This window comes from Rattus norvegicus, chromosome 10 (genome assembly GCF_036323735.1).
Source record: "Rattus norvegicus strain BN/NHsdMcwi chromosome 10, GRCr8, whole genome shotgun sequence".
In the NCBI taxonomy this organism is placed as follows: domain Eukaryota; kingdom Metazoa; phylum Chordata; class Mammalia; order Rodentia; family Muridae; genus Rattus; species Rattus norvegicus.
This window is the reverse complement of record NC_086028.1, coordinates 16,907,103-16,923,442: the sequence shown is the minus strand read 5'-3', so window position 1 is coordinate 16,923,442 and position 16,340 is coordinate 16,907,103. Positions and strand designations below refer to the sequence as shown.

Genomic DNA, 16,340 nt, shown 5'->3' with positions numbered 1-16,340 from the left:
ATCTTTTTATAAATTAACAGTGTCTCTCCTAGTGATCTGTTCCAGAATGTCACATGGATGGAATGTACTTTAGTAGCCTGAATCTGTCTGTCTTTAACTTAATGGGATGCCTTTGAGATCTGCCCATGTCGTCACATGGACAACTAGTTTCTTTTATTACTTATATATACAGTCTTTTTTTTTTTAATATATAGACTGTAGCTGTCTTCAGACACACCAGAAGAGGGCATCAGATCTCATTACAGATGGTTGTGAGCTACCATGTGGTTGCTGGGACTTGAACTCAGAACCTCTGGAAGAGCAATCAGTGCTCTTTTTTCTTTTTTCTTTTTTCTTTTTTTTCTTTTCTTTTTTTCGGAGCTGGGACCGAACCCAGGGCCTTGCGCTTGCTAGGCAAGTGCTCTACCACTGAGCTAAATCCCCAACCCTGCAGTCAGTGCTCTTAACCACTGAGCCATCTCTCCAGCCCCATATAGACAGTCTTTATAGGAATGGTTTGCAGTTTATCTGCTTATCATATGAATGCCTTTGAGATCTTCCCAGTTTTTGGCATATTTGAATAAATCTACTATAAACTTTGACTTAGAGATGTTTGTGTAGGTATGAGTTACATTTTTTTAATAAATTCCCAGGCCAATATGGTTTATCTTTGCAAATAAACCTACTGGTCATCTGGGCAGTGGTGGGGCACATATTTAATCTTAGAATTCCAGAGGCAAAGGCAGGTGGATCTCTCTGAGTTCGAGGCCAGCCTGGTCTATAGAGTGAGTTCCAGGACAGCCAGGGCTACAACAGAGAAACCTTGTCTCAAAAAATTAAAAACAAAGACAAAACAAACTGTCTTCCACAGTAGCCCAGAGAACTATTTTAACCCATCAGGACAAACAGAGCTCTGCCTGCTTAACATCCTCTACAACGGCTGGGGCCTTGTCTGTTGCTGTTTAACTATTATAAGCATTTGGGGGCTTGAGAAATGGCTCAGGTTAAGTACACTCGCTCTTTCAGGGGACCCAAGTTTTGTTCCCAGCACACACATAGTGCTTACAACTGCCTGTAACTCCAGCTCCATGAGGATCCAATGACCTCTTCTGGCCTCTGCAGACACCTGCAAACATACAGCATTATACTCACACTGGCACACAAAGTAAGTAAAACTGCATCTTGAAAAGAAAAGGTGCGGGCGAGATGGCTTCAGCAGATGAAAGCACTTGCCAGCAGAGCCTCGTGAGCAGTTCAGTTCCCAGATCCACAGTAGAGGGGAGAGCCACCTTCTAAAGTCTGAACACACAGATACATACACATACACTCATTCACCCACACTCGCTCTCTTCACTCTCTTGTTCTCTAACACATACCACACACTCACGTATACGTTCATTCTCTAACATGGACACAAGAAAAAGAAAATTTCAAAGAGAAAACTATCTGATAGTGATAAAAAGAAAGATACTAATTTTTTAAAAAATTTTTATTCTTATTTAAGGAAATACATTCTGAAGTCTTAAAAGGAAAAAGTGAACTAATAATAGTTCTTCCTTTCACAGAGCTTGTAGGCTGAAGAAGAAAGCCCAGTATGAAGCCAATAAAGTGAAGCTCTGGGGCCTCAACACTGAATATGGTAAACCTCAGTCTCAGCTTTGCTTTCTCTTTGGTTTGCATATTCTTCCCTGGGCTCTGTATACTGTTTAGCTCCCCTCTGTTGTTGTTGTTGTTGTTGTTGTTGTTGTTGTTGTTGTTGTTGTTGTTGTTCTTGTAGAGGGAGAGGGTTTGAGACAACATAGCCCCAGCTGTCCTGGAACTCACTGTATAAACTAGGCTGGCCTAGAACTTACAGAGATCTACCTGCTATTGCCTCCTGAGAGCTGGGATTAAAGGGGTGCACCACACCCGGCTTGGCTCTCCTATTTTTCATTTATCTATTCAGAACACCACATGCCCAGCATTGTTTCATACTTGTCTATAAGTGTGACTGTCTGGATCTCTGGTCCCTTAGATAGATGCCACTACTGTTGTCATGAGCTAACCCATGGTTAGGTCTTCCTTGTTGGAGTTGTGTTTCTAGCAAGTGTGGACAGCTGACTTGAGGATCTCCCTTCACCTGAATAGGATAGATCGTGTGCTCTGTGCTCTTCAGGTTACTGCACATTGGAATAAACCCATGTGTCTTCATGAGAATACAGAGTCCTGGACTTCCTTAGATTTTCTGAATTGTAATGGAACCCAGGAATCCTCTTTTTCTTTTCTTTCTCTCTTTTCTTTCCTTTTTTTCTTCTTGGTTGTCGTTGAATATCTCAAGCCTGTAACTTTGGCTAGCCTAGAACTTACCATAGATCATGCTGGTCACAAACTTGCAGAGACTCTCCTGCTTCTGTTTCCTGAGGACTGGGTTAAAGAGATTCACCATTATATCCAACATAATCCATATTTTTGACTTTCCCCAGATTCTGGGTTATTTTGTTGTTTTCTTTTTTTTTTTTTTTTTCTTTCATGGTAAAAAATCCATTCAAGGCTTTGTGCATGCTAGTAAGTAAGGTGAGTGTTTGTCACGGAATTGTGCACGTTAGTAAGTAAGGTGAGTGTTTGTCCATGGAATTGTGTTTGCAGCCCTTCCATTTTCAACTGAATATGGTTTCACTATAAACTGAAAAGTAAATTCTCTCATGTTAGTGACATTCTAAGTGGTTTGTTTCTGTTTTATAGACAATTTATTATTTGTAATCAACTCCATCAAGCAAGACATTGTAAACCGAGTTCAGAATCCAAGAGAGGAGAGAGGACCCAGCATGGGGCAGAAGCTTGAAATCCTCATTAAAGACACACTCGGTAAGGAGAACATTGTTAGATAACACCAGCTTATGATATACAGTGCCAGAGTCAAAGAGGAATTCTTTCCCCCTCCGTTCCTGCCCCATCTGCTCCCACCTCTTGGTAGGGATTTATCTTCCTTAGTATATTCACACACCTTACATATCTGACTTTTCATCCCTGACGAGATTGTACACTGTGGAGAGGATCGGGGAGGCAGGAACAGAGAAGCTAGGCTAGGCTGGTTGGTGGCCTGTGGGAGGAATATCTAGTACATAAATTTGAGATGCTACAAGGTCAGAGCTCAGCTGCAGTAAGAGCAAGTCACCTGTCAGACACTGCCTTGAGGGCTGCACAGCTTATTGCTGTCCCAGAAAATCCCAGACATATCACATGGAAAGGCCAGGTGTTTATCTTGAGTACAATCAAAAACAATCTCAGATGAAGAGCAGCTCTTAAACCACCCAGTATTGTCCTAGAAAATCACCTAGTGCCTGTGAAATTGCATATAGGAAGAAGTAAGGCAGTTTGCTTGACCTGAGTAGATGGATGATTTTATAAATTCTTTTAAAGTACTTCCATTATTCTTTTTCTTTAAAAGCACCTCATTTTTTTAATGTAGTAGTTTGAGAGAGAACTTAGTTTTATAAGATAAAATTTACTTTTTTACCTTTTTGGTTTTTAATTTAAAAGCTTTTGTATATCCACTAGTGTATGTTCTCTTATACTACACAGATAACTTGACATGTTACAAAGTGCTTGATACACATTTTCTTTCCTTGCCTATCTTGAGATTGTTTCTCCTAGAACCTCTTCTGGCATAAACTATTTTCTATTAAAGAATTGATACTGCATTGGTATTTCTTGGTGGGTTGTTTACTTTTGCCTAGATACAGACTGTCCTCAGGCCATGCTCCCCTCCACACTTTGAATCTGTTACTTGACTTTGCTCTGCTTCTCCTGGGTACACCTTATCATCTGTGGGTCATCTTTGCTCATCTCTGCTCTTTGTTGCTTCTTCTTTAACCTTTTTTATCTCCTTACTTTTTTTGTCGTCACTTTTTCTTACTCAGTATTCTTGTGTCATGTTGTGGGGTATGAGTGTATATGTCCCTGTGTATGTGCCCTGGGCATGGAAGTCACATACACTTGGCAAGAATACTACCACTGGATGTAATGTATGAGAAGAGAAGGAGGAGGAGGAGCAGGAGGAAGGAGGAGGAGGAAGAACATGAGGAAGAAGGAAGAGGAGGAAGAAGAAGGATAAGGAGTGTGAAGGAGGAGAAGAAAAGAAGGAGGAGGAAGAAAGAAGAAGGAGGAAGAAGAAGAAGAGGAGGAGGAGGAGGAGGAGGAGGAGGAGGAGGAGGAGGAGGAGGAACAAGAACAGAGAATGTTACCATTGAGTCATAGCCTCACCTCCTCTTGTTTCCATTTATTTATTTTTTAATTAAAGGAATTTTCCTTTTATTTTCTGTGTTCTATGTTTACCAGGTTAGAGGACAACTTGGAGGAGTGGTTGTTTCCCACCATGTGGGTCCTGGGGATCAGACTCAGGTTGTCAGGCTTTGCAGCAACCTTTACCCCCTGAACCATATTTCCAGTTCCCTTCCATTTTTGAGGGTCTTTCTATATAGTTCAGGCTGACTTCAAACTTAACCAATCCTGGTCTTAGCTTACTTTCTTCATTTATTTATTTTTATAGTTACACATTTTCATGTGTAGGAGTGTGTCCCATGTCATAACATGAGTGTGGAGGTCAGAGGACAACTTGCACCATCTATGCAAGTTCCATAGATAGAACTCTGGTTATCAGGCTTGGTGGCAAATGCCTTTATACACTGAGCTGTCTTACCTGTCTTCTTTCATTTATGGACATTTTCTTTAATATAGTTTAGTTTATTTTGAAATAATAATGGGTTAGGGCATTCATGATCCAGTCTTTATTCATCCTTCCATTGCTCGTAGATAAGATTTTATTCTCTTTTTTCTTTAAACAACTTTTACATGGTATTTTAGGGGTGAATATTGGAGTTCTGAGGGCACCTGCTGATGTTGCTAGATTCTTAGGTCCCCTGAACAGAAATTTGATCAGAAGAAAAGCTTTTGAAGGAGAAAGGCACTTGTAAGGATAGACATGGCTTGTTGTGAGTCATTTATGTAGTGCCCACTGTGTGCCACATTTATATGCAGTGAGGTTTTCTCTCACATGCTTGTCCCACACATGGAGCCTTTGGGAGAATGGTGATGGGGGTGTTGTTCCAATCTTCTTTTATGTCAGTTTTTCTTTCCTATGGTAATCTTTTTTTAAAAGGTTTATCTTTATGTGTATGAGTGTTTTACTTGCATATACGTATGCATGCCACATAGGTACCTGGTGCCATTAGGGGTCAGAAGGCCTTGGGGCTCCTGGAACTGGGGTAGTTGTCAACTGCCTTGTGGTGCTTGTGGAAGGTCTAAGTCTGGGTCGTCTAAAAAGAGATCAGACAATGTTAACTTCTGAGCTCTCTCCAGCTGCTCATATGCTAATGTTGGTGCCTGCTGTCCTGACAGTGTTCTGGTGGCTCCATTTTTTTTCTTGTAATTTTTTATTTAAAAAATTAATTAGCAAAAATAATATATTAGGTTTTGTTAGGACATTTTCAAACAAATTTATTCTTGTTCATTCTCCTCCTCTGTTCTTTTCCATCCCCTTCTATCCACTGCTTATGGTCACTTTTTCATTTCCTGGTGTCCTCCCCGACTCTTAACCCTTCTTTAGTTTCATATCCCCACACTCCCCACTCACATTCATACTTATAGACATAACTTAGGATTGACATGAGGCCATGAGATGTCCTTCTGAGTCACTTTGTTAACAAAATGCTTAGTAAATTCATTCATTTTCCTGAGGCTGTCATGATTGCAGCTTTCTTTACAAGTGGAATTTACAAAATTTCATTGTGTACTTAGAACCCTTTTCATTATCCATTTGCCTTGGCTCAGATTAGCTTTTCTAGCCTCAAGAAGTCCTCTCTTTTCCGTTAATAACAGCTTATTTCTACAGTTTTTCGTTCTGCTTTATCTGGTCCATCTCGTTTTTTTATACATCTACCTTTCTTGTCAGTTTCATTTCCAGTCCTACTATAAGAACTGTGGAACTTCCAGCTCTTCTCTCTTCTCCTGGCAGAGTTCTGACCAGACAAGGTTTTTAAATTTCTTTGCATCTTTCTGAAGTTTCTCTCACTAGCCTTACACTTACTCCTCCCTGATTGAACAAAATCCCTATGGTTTCATACACAGACCTTGTTGACTTCAGTTTCTAGGGAATTCCCTGTTTAACTGCTTTAGACATTTTGTTGTCAAGTCAGTTGTTTTCTTCTGTATAGGCTGTTAGTGTTGACATCATGTGGGTCTTGCAGATAAGGGTACCTCGTTCACAGCTTGAAAGTTAGGGATGCAGGAGAGTCCAGATCTCATGGAGATTCCTTTTCACTTGTTGATTTCTCCCAGGTGTGATGCTGGATGTCCATAATTCTAGCACTTGGGAGGCTAAGTCGGGAAAAGCCCAATTTTGAGTGAACTAAAGGGAGATCTCTTCTCAAAGAGAGAAAAGAAAGAGTTGATGGAGGTGTGTTCCAGGGGCGGGGGAGGGGGCCAGGGCTTCCAACTCCTGAGCCAAAGTGGTCCTTGTTACTTCGCCTTCTGGGCCGCTGGGACTATAGACTCAAACACCACTGAGCTCAGCTTTCCAGGGATAGAATTTTTGTGGAGTTTGTTTTATTTTGTTGCTTTGGGGACAGGATCTTGCTATGTACCCATGGAAGGCATGGATTTTAGGTGACATCTTGTTTGTCTACTTGTTGTTTTAGGTGGAGAAACAAAATCCATCTCTGTCACCACAGATTTGATGACATATTCCCAGACATCACAATTACTTGAATTCATGTCATGACCATCCTGGCCAATACAAAGAAACACTCATCCTAAACACTTTAAATTAATGAAAGAATGCCTGACTAATATCATCCCCCCAGTCTCTGTCAGGTTAAAAACATTGGGGTTTCTTTGTATTACTGGTTTGCTAGAACATTTGGAGCAACTGTTTAGCTAATGCGTGTGAGAAATTTTCTTCTGGAAATCTTGTCTCTTTTATGGAAAGCTGTACATTGCAAATTTGTTGAGTCTGCTGAATATTTAAATAGTTCTAGAAAATCCTACTTCTTCCAGATCCTTAAATTTACTAAAATTGTGAAAAAGTAGTATTTGTTTAGTTTTCTCTCTGCCCATGGTAGCTGTATTTGAGAGGGGTGGATGGGGAGGGAGAGAGAGAGAGAGAGAGGTGTATGAGTGTGTGTGTGTTTTGTGCTTTGCTGTTCTTTATTTCTTGGATCAATTACTTATAGATAGTGGTGTGCATTTTTCTTGGAGAGACATGAACTAACATGTCTGAGGCTAGATGAACACCAATAACAGAACAAAGCAATGATCTCTCACAAGTCCACCTTGGGTAAACCAGTACACATGATTGGCTTAGAGACCATGAATAAGGAGTTGCTTGCAGGAACATCTGTTAGCTCTAGACAGCTGTTATCATCACAGAGTCCCAGACTATCAATAGTGTTGACCTCCTGGCACCTGCATCATAGGGTCAGAGGTAGAGGCAAGATGATGGTTCAAGGTCATCCTGAGCTACATCAAGAGTTCTAGGCAACCTATGCTACACAAGACCCTTTCTGGAAAAAAAAAAAAGGTAAAATAAAATTCCCCAAAAGATAGAACATTATTTTTTATCTTTTAGTCATGTTATTTGTTGAGGTTTTTTTTTTAACTACCAAATATATAATTGCAATTTTAGGTATTTTGTGGGCATCTGAAAAGATGCTGTCACAGTTCCCATGTATGTTTTGTTGACTGTGAAATTCTTAAGTCACCTTTTTCTTTTATGCTGTCTTCCTCTTTGCCTATAGGTCCATATGTTCTTTTTTTTTTTTCTTTTTCTTTTTTCTTTTTTTCGGAGCTGGGGACCGAACCCAGGGCCTTGCGCTTGCTAGGCATGCACTCTACCACTGAGCTAAATCCCTAACCCCGGTCCATATGTTCTTAACAGAACTGAGAAAGCCTCTAACAAATATGTTTTGAGTTTTACCTCCTATTTTGTTTTGAAATGCTTAATGTTTGAATAGGAGTTAGTACTACTAGATCTTCATTATGTATTAAGATTTGAATCCTACAGTGGAAGAGGAGAAGGAAATGGAGCACAGTATATGTCTGTATTTCATTGCCCTCATTTCACCAATGGCTGATACTTCTTTCTGTTCATGTGTACATGTGTATTTGTGGGGAATATTTGGAGCTAACTTGTAATATTGTGATTCTTAATTTCCTCTTTCAGCATGTATCTCTTAAAACAACAACAAAAAACATGGTTTTGTTTTTAAAACTGAGTCACTCTTATGTAGCCTGGCTGTCCTGGAACTCGCTATGTAGATCAGGCTGGCCTCAAACTCACAGGTGCTGGAATTAATTGTGGGCACCACTTCATCCAGCAAGTGTGTTGTCTTAGCCACAGTACCAGATTTATATCTACTCCTATGAGTACTGAAGTGATCTCCAATATCAAGCCCGAGCTTCTGCCTGCTCAGCGCTCTCTCGCTCTCTCGCTCTCTCTCTCTCTCTCTCCCTCCCTCCCTCCCTCCCTCCCTCCCTCCCTCCACTCCCTCCTTCTTGTGTTATTGTGTGTGTCTATTCTATTTGAGAATGATTCATTGTATTTAATTACATCTCTTTTGCCCCTGTTATTTCTCAGTCCCCTCCCCTGTTTTTTAAACGAAAATTCTAAGTAATTGATCCTCTGAGTGCCCCGACATTTGGATTTACCTGTTTCTTCATGTAAAGTGGGGTGATTTTTCTGTCTGTATGTGTGCAGGTACACACATACGCACGGTGTACATGCATATATTGTGGGGGCCTGTGTGGAGGTCAGAGGTCAGCCTTAGAATTCTTTCCTCAGAAGTCATCCACCAAGATTTTAGGCTGAGCTGGATGGCCGACAAGCCCCAGGGATCCTCCTGTTTCCAACTCTGCTGCTCTGGGATATACAAACACATACACCAAACCCAGCTTTTTACGTGCTGTCGTCTAGCTCAGGTTCTTCTGCTTGGGGAGCAAGGGAGTCACTGATTGGGCCTAAGATAGAGTTAAGTTTATGGGCAAGAATAGATCTCTCATGTTCAATTAACCAAGAGTGTAGTGTAAGTTCGTTGTATTAGTGGTCATCCTGAGCTTGACTGAATAGTTAAGGTAGCATTGATATCTTTATGATTTGTTCTATGTCTTTTAGTCAGTGACTAATGTTTTCTGTTTCCACTCTTTTTTCTTTTTCTTATGTGTCACTATTTCCCCATTTCACCCTCAGACAAGCTCAGCCTAGCTTTGAACTCACCATCTTCCTTAACCACTTGAGTGCTGAGATTACTTGTGCTATCCTGCCTAGTTTTATTTTCTTTAATACTTAAAAAAAATCTTATACCTCTAACATTCCTATACCTGTGCTATTTAAGGACTTACATTAAATATTTTCCTGGCCTTCCAAAATGAAGATGAGGAAGTCAGCATATTGTGCTGTTCCTATTTTCTCTTCTTTGTCTAGTCTACCTTTTCTTACTCATTTTTATTTAAAATAAAGAGAACTTACATTGTATATAGTAATTTTAAAAATTGTCAGGTGTATCTTTTGTGCTTATAGTTGTAGTTGTGTGTGTGTATATAATACAGAACACAGTGAAGTCCAGACAGTTGAAGGAAACAGGTAGCAAACTCATGGGCTTAAGAAACAACCTCCTGGGGCTGGGGATTTAGCTCAGTGGTAGAGCGCTTACCTAGGAAGCGCAGCAACCGCAAGGCCCTGGGTTTGGTCCCCAGCTCCGAAAAAAAGAAAAAAAGAAAAAAAAAAAGAAAAGAAAAGAAACAACCTTCCAGTGGGCTCAGGTTGGCTTTGTGGATGGCTACTTGTCATTTACCACATTAAAGTGCTTCATGACTCTTGGCGTGGGTCTCCTTGGGAGAAAAGTCTGCCATAGGATGGTTTTCTGGGCTGCAGTAGCAAGTAGTGGAGCCTTTGTTTGGGGGCCAGTGTCGGGTTTCAGACTTCTTCCCTTTCCTTTATGCCTTCTCCATATTTGTGTCTTAAAGTGTGCCTTTTATTCTCTTCAGGTCTCCCAGTCGCTGGGCAAACCTCAGAATTTGTTAACCAAGTGTTAGGGAAGACTGCTGAAGGCAACCCCACTGGAGGCCTTGTAGGACTAAGGATACCAGCATCAAAAGTGTAATCAGCCTCATTGGACCACTGGTCAGAAATGTCTGTTTTTTGTCACGTTATCCATTGTAAATTTTCATTCTGTTTTGCATGTCAATTAGCATTATGTAAACATTTATAATTAGGTTACATTGTTTTGAGAACTTGTAGCATAAGTGAAGCATGATCCAAAATACTTGATTATTGCATTTTCAGAGCATAAACCAGTGACCCTGCTGCTGGCATTAGAAAGAAGCTCACACATTAAGTAAATGTGAGTTACAGATTATAAACATTTGTTGAAGCAGAATGTTTTGGATGAGTGAATATATTAGTATGATGCTAAGTGTTAAGGTGGGTTTATGCTCTGAACCACACAAAAATACCGAGGAAGCATTTTTTCAAAGTCCATTAGATTGTTTTTAGAATGACTGCTTTTTGTTCTAATTTTTTACAGCCATTAATCTCACTTGTACATGGCGCACCCAGCACTCACATGTGTACCATGTTTAGATGTTTATTTTCAGAACTCAATATGATATATATAAATACATAGATTATATATATATATATATATATATATAATTGTCTGTGCAAGTAAGAAAAAAGCATATTCTTTGTGCCTTGTATTTTGGGGAAACTCTAAAACTGGTAATATTTTGTATGATGAAAACCCTAATGAGGAAAACCAAGATATATAGATGAGAAAATTGTGGGGTTTAAATGTCTTTTTGTTCCAACTCTTTTTCAGATTTTTTGAATGTATATAGGACTATGTTGAAATGTAGATATATGCCACAGAGTCTGTGTATTGTATAAAAAACAAAACAACAAAAACAAACAAAAAAAGATGGCTCTAGAAAACTCCTATTTCGGTACTTGACCGGAAGAAATACTTGCACATTATTACGATTGTTTTATTTTTTCTACCAAAGACAAATGCAACTGGTATGGCAGACTGCCAGTCTAAGTAAAGTTTTGCACAGCTTACATGATACTGTATGAATGTATGAAAAAAAGAGAAAAAATTAAAAGGTCAGGGTTAGGGATCTTACTCAACTGTGAATTTTATTTCTGTTTGGGTCCAATTATCTACAGAAGGAGCATCCATACATACAAATATTATTTTGCTGTCCTCTAGTTTGCTTCCATAGTAGATAAGTTGGTGGCCACTTAGGTGTCTTTTATTTCTGCAGTTATTGTAGGAAATTTTAATATATTTCATATTAGTAAGCTATTGATAAAATAGTTTTTGACTTTGAAAATTAAAGTTTATTTAGCTTATTGTAGTATACTTCCACCAAACAACCAAAATACAGATTATTTTTATTGTATTATGTATATATATGTAAAGAAAGAAAAGAGCTAAAAATATCTAATACTTTAGTTGCCACTTTTCCAATTGATGTATTATTGTGCATGTAATATTTTCAAAGATCAACACAAGCTTAAACAAATTTATAAATTTTATATTTTTGTACAGGTATTTTCTTCAAACGTCCATGTGACTTATCTTCTGTAGTCTCTAGACTTGAGAACATGAACACGTTTAGTTTTAGGTGCTCTTCTTTGCTCACATAAGCGGCTTTAGTAGTCAGTTCCTAACTGTGCTCAAGCTTTACCTCTTGATGAGAATTCCTCTGTCAAGGCAGCATTATAAACCTTTGCCACATATCCTTCCATCCTGTCTTTCTTGACTGTTTTATCTCAAATCTTGTGTTTGGAACTATGAAAACTGGTGACTTCAAAAGTTAAAAACTATCTAGAAGGAAAGCCTGACATGTCAGACATAGTTGCTGTTTCTCCACCACCTTTTGATAGAACTAAGGTAGCTGTTCTTGGTCTGCACAGGAGTTTCTTTCCTTTTCTTTTTCCTCCCCTTCTGTAAGCTATAGCACATGAAGGTTCAATTAGAGAACACAGTTACAATCCAAAAATGTGTCTTACTTGCCTCTTTGACATCATGAATCCTAAGAAACCAAGACTTGTCTTGACACGTTAGCTGAAACTGTGACAAGGTTCCTGTGTGTTTGGTGGAAATGTACCTGTTAGTTCATTCATCCTAACAGATAATAAGCTCACATGGCTCACAGGGTTAGTAGAATTCAAGGTTTTACTTTTGAGGTGGGAAAAAGCAAACCATAGGTTCACAAATGGAAGTCTTGAAGGTGTTCCACAGTCTGGCACTTTTGCAGTCAAGGGCATATCGCTTCATGATAGCGATTCAGTTGGTAAAGTTTATAAACTTGCCCCTTTCTAGCTATCCTGTTAGGAATTCTGGTTTTTTGATACCCTTTTCTTGTCTGCAAACCAGAATTTGATTTTTTTGGTCTTGCATTTCAAAAAACTTTGAATCTGTTTAGTAGATTCCATACCCGTGCATTTCAGTGTTTTATATGTACTCCTTAAGTTAAATAGTTGAAAGCCTTTAAATAGTTGAGCTTTTTAATGTTGACACTTTATTTTGTACCTATTTATATATGTATGTATATCTTAGAAAAGCACTTTGTTATAAAATTGCATTTTATATGATTCCTGCCATTTGCTGCTAAACCTGGGCTGGTCAGAGCGCCGCAGCGATACTTGATCTAGTCAAACCTGGCAGTGAAATGTAGAGTGCAAGTTAATCCTCCTGCTGTTGGAGATGACATAGGCAAGCTGTGCAGCTTTACATTTTCACCAGGGGACTCTGTGGCATTTAAAACCGTCTAGAAATGGCTGTACTTTTAATGCCAGTAATGAACTGCTTCCTCTATTGTCTTTAAAATACCTGTACCTAGTGTGTCACGACAGTTCTCACAAGCATGTAAAAACCCAGCACTTGTACATGTTGTGTTTTGTAAAATCGTGGCATGTGTTTTTGGGTGGAAATCATTAGAGTGAGAGCTGTCTAAAGGTTGTCTGTGTTCATACATGGTATACAGATAGCTCATGAAGTCCAGAACCTTCCCTCAAGTGAAGGCATTGTGAATTCTCCTCAGATAACCCACTGTTCCAAAAGCAACCAAAACTGACTATAGTACTACTACAGTAAAAAATAATAATGAACCTTCTGCTTCCTGGTTTCAGATACACTGGATTCTTGTAGTCTGTGCCCACATGAGAGCATGCTGCTGGGCTGCTCCTGTTAAGGTCATGTGTGAGTTTTTCAAGTCAGTGTGGTTGCTTGCTGTGCTGTACCACGTATGGTTCTTGTCCTTTCCACGTCCTTCATTCGAGATTCGGGTGTGGCTTAATCTTGTGCCTTACTTGTACACTTAAATGAGACATCTTCATTCCTTCCCAATTCCCAAACCTTAACTTTGTCCTTCTTGTAAGAGAATCAGAACTATTCCAGAAGCATCATGAAGGATTTCAGATGGGTGTGGTTTCATAGTTCCCTCTCTCTGTATTGTTTTATACTTCTATGAGAGACCAGTTTTGAATGACCTTTGAGTAATCTTTGCTACATCCCTTCTCTCTGGCTTTTGTGAGGTTGTCCTGCATCTCTATGATGCTTGGCTTCATTCGCACCTTAGCGAGAGTCTGCATTTACAGACAGGTGTGTTCACTTCATCTGCTTGAAAGTGATTATTTTGTTTTCCAGAACTTTTTAGGAGAAGAATACCCATTTTGTTTGTTTTTTTACAACCGATGACAAGTCTCTTTAAAAGAAACTGAAGTACAGTACTTTTGAAATACAATGCTATTGGTATGAATTTCTCTTTTATATATAATATTCATACAATTATCTGATGTTTGCCTTCATTAATAAAGCTGTTAGTTTATTCACCAAAATGTCAAGAATGGATGTGCTTTTTCTTTATTCCATACATTTAAACAATATTTTAGCTGCTAAGATTTAGTTAACTTCCTAAGAAATGAATTCAAGTTGCCTTCAGCAAGAATTAACAAAACTCATGTCCCCTTTCTTTATATAGTCTTCCTAAAATTCTGTTTAACTACTTTCTAGTTAATTATGTGACAGAATGTTAGCATCTCTCTAAATCTTGAAACTTGAATTTTGAGAATGCATTGAATTTCAGTGTTAATGGAAAAGGTCTCAACTATGTTTGTAGTGGAGTCTTTTGTGGAATACCATTTCCCATGGAACTGCGACCACTTGCACAACTTTGCACAGAACTGCAGTCTTGTTCTTCCCTGGATCGTGACAAATGAGTCTCACACAGTGCCGTAATACTTGTGGATTCTACCGTGATCTTTGTCATCTTAAATAAGGGCATTATGAGAAAATGATGCCATGTCTTCTTTGTTAATATTTCAAACACAGTGAGATGTAACAACAATGTCAGAAGTAGGATGGTGGTTTTGTTTTAAGGAGTAAGCATGTTGGAGGAATGTGATGAAAATGTACTACTGAGAGCTACACACTTCCACAGGCAAGTGGGATTATGTGTTGAAGCATAGTTCCCATGCTTAGGAAACTGACTGAAATAGAATTTCACCTAGGAGCTGCACTATGCCAAATTGCCATTTTGTTTGGAAGAGACTTTTGGAGGTGGTAACAAGGCGATGGAACCTCACAGCTACTTCCAAATAGTATTTTGGAGTTGAAGACTTTGCGGCTAGTAAAGAGCACCCAGGTTTATGTCTCAGTGTGCCAAGTGTGAACTGGGCTTGCCTCTTTAGTAACAGTGTAAACACCTAGTATAGTTAATCAGTTCCGGTGCCAGGAGTGGGGCTGATTCTGTGTCTGGCCCTTTGTCCTTTGGGATTTTTGTTGTTGTTGTTGTTTGTTTGTTTGTTTTCAGAACTAAATAACAAAACTGTATGTGTACTGTATCTGCTTCTCCACATGTTTTACAACACTGTACTCCCACTGCCTGCTATTGTCTTCTTGCCCTAGAGTCTGTCCTATGGCGTAGCATTTGTGGTTAACAATGACTCCGGAGCTGCCAACACGGAAGGGCAAGAATAAAACACATGTTCCTATGGTTTGGCAGCCTCTTCGAACAGTTGCGCTTAGGATCCTGTATGTGATATGATCATAAATACTCCATACTTTTGTTTAGTCCCTGCCCCCAGCTGGAGCTGTGACACGCTATTGGATTCAGTCTTGTCTCTTGTCTAGAAAGAATTGTTATTTTGTTCACGCATGAGCTGTTTCAAAATGACTCAATGTTGGTTAATAGCCGTGCAGTTTTCCTTTTAGGAGAAGGCCATGCACAGGTTACTTTGTTTTCTGTCACCCTCTACCTGTCAGCACTTGTAGTCAGACACAGAATCATCAGTGTATGCAGCACCCTTTGTAATTTAAAATAAAAAATATGAAAAGAAAAGGTTTTGAATCGTTTGCCTCATATTTTGTCTTTTCTCCTTTCCGTTGCCTGTGACACAGCAGCCATCCATTCCTCAATACAGCCTGCTCAAAGACTGTTCCGGCCTCACAGAGCAGAGGGAGCTGACTGTGCTGCCTCTCTCTGGGGCATATCCAGAGAGCTAAGGTTTATTGACACCCTAAGCTGGCTTTTAATTTATTTCAGTGAGATTTTAGCTATACAGAAACAATTTGATAGAAACATTTGCTTTTTGTAAACAATAGTTTATACTTGATTTGTCCTTTGATAACTTGGACAAGATATTTCTTCAAGAAAAACAAATATCAAGGCTAAGGGAGCTGTGAGCCTACGCCAGTGGAACCTGCCGGGGTGAAGGTGGCATAGGAGTTAGGTGTTCTTCAGCAACAAGCATCTGTTGAGAACCTACTCTGCCAGAATGGGTGTGTAAATGCTGGGTTACAGAAGTTTTGAAGAGATCTCCACAGTCAGTCCACCAAAGGGGTTGGCATGTGGCCAGAAAACAAAAGAAAAGTTGAAGGTATAACATCCTGTGGAGATGTTAAAGAAGACAGTGAGGGCTGGAGAGAGAGCAAGGTTTCTAGAGTGCCAGGCAAGCATGAGGACCTTAGTTCCATCCCCTACACTAAATGATCAGCAAGGTCTGATGTGGACACTTGGTAGATCCTGGAGGCCCACAGGCCAGGGGAGCCTTCTTGGAAACTTGGAAGCCAGTGCCATGTCCCCAAAACAGGACAGCACCTGAGGGGATGACACCTGAAGCTGACCTCTGGCCTATACATGGACACATAAGACTTGACATTTTTGATACCCCCACTCCCATTTGTAAATGTACTTTCCTGTGGATGGATTCTCCCTCAGGACTTAAATTTGAAGACCACCCTTTACAAGGGCCCTTCTCAAAGTATTGGCTGCTCTTGGGAACTAGGTGAGCTAGGTCAGTGTGGTCTTTAGCAAACTAAGTC

At 39.6% G+C, this 16,340-nt stretch overlaps 1 protein-coding gene across 9 annotated transcripts in view; it reads left to right on the top strand.

The window, feature by feature from the left end:
- Crebrf (CREB3 regulatory factor) overlaps positions 1-16,340 on the top strand; it is a 63,844-nt gene that overhangs the window by 44,008 nt on the left and 3,496 nt on the right. For 6 of the 9 annotated variants that reach the window (XM_017597237.3, XM_039085887.2, XM_063268953.1 and 3 more), the window contains 3 exons: positions 1,545-1,618; positions 2,701-2,823; positions 9,997-15,357. In XM_017597237.3, coding sequence (XP_017452726.1) covers positions 1,545-1,618; positions 2,701-2,823; positions 9,997-10,112 — 313 coding nt within the window. In that variant the 3' untranslated portion in view covers positions 10,113-15,357. The other 3 variants (NM_001277157.1, XM_039085886.2, XM_039085888.2) reach the window with 3 other exon arrangements.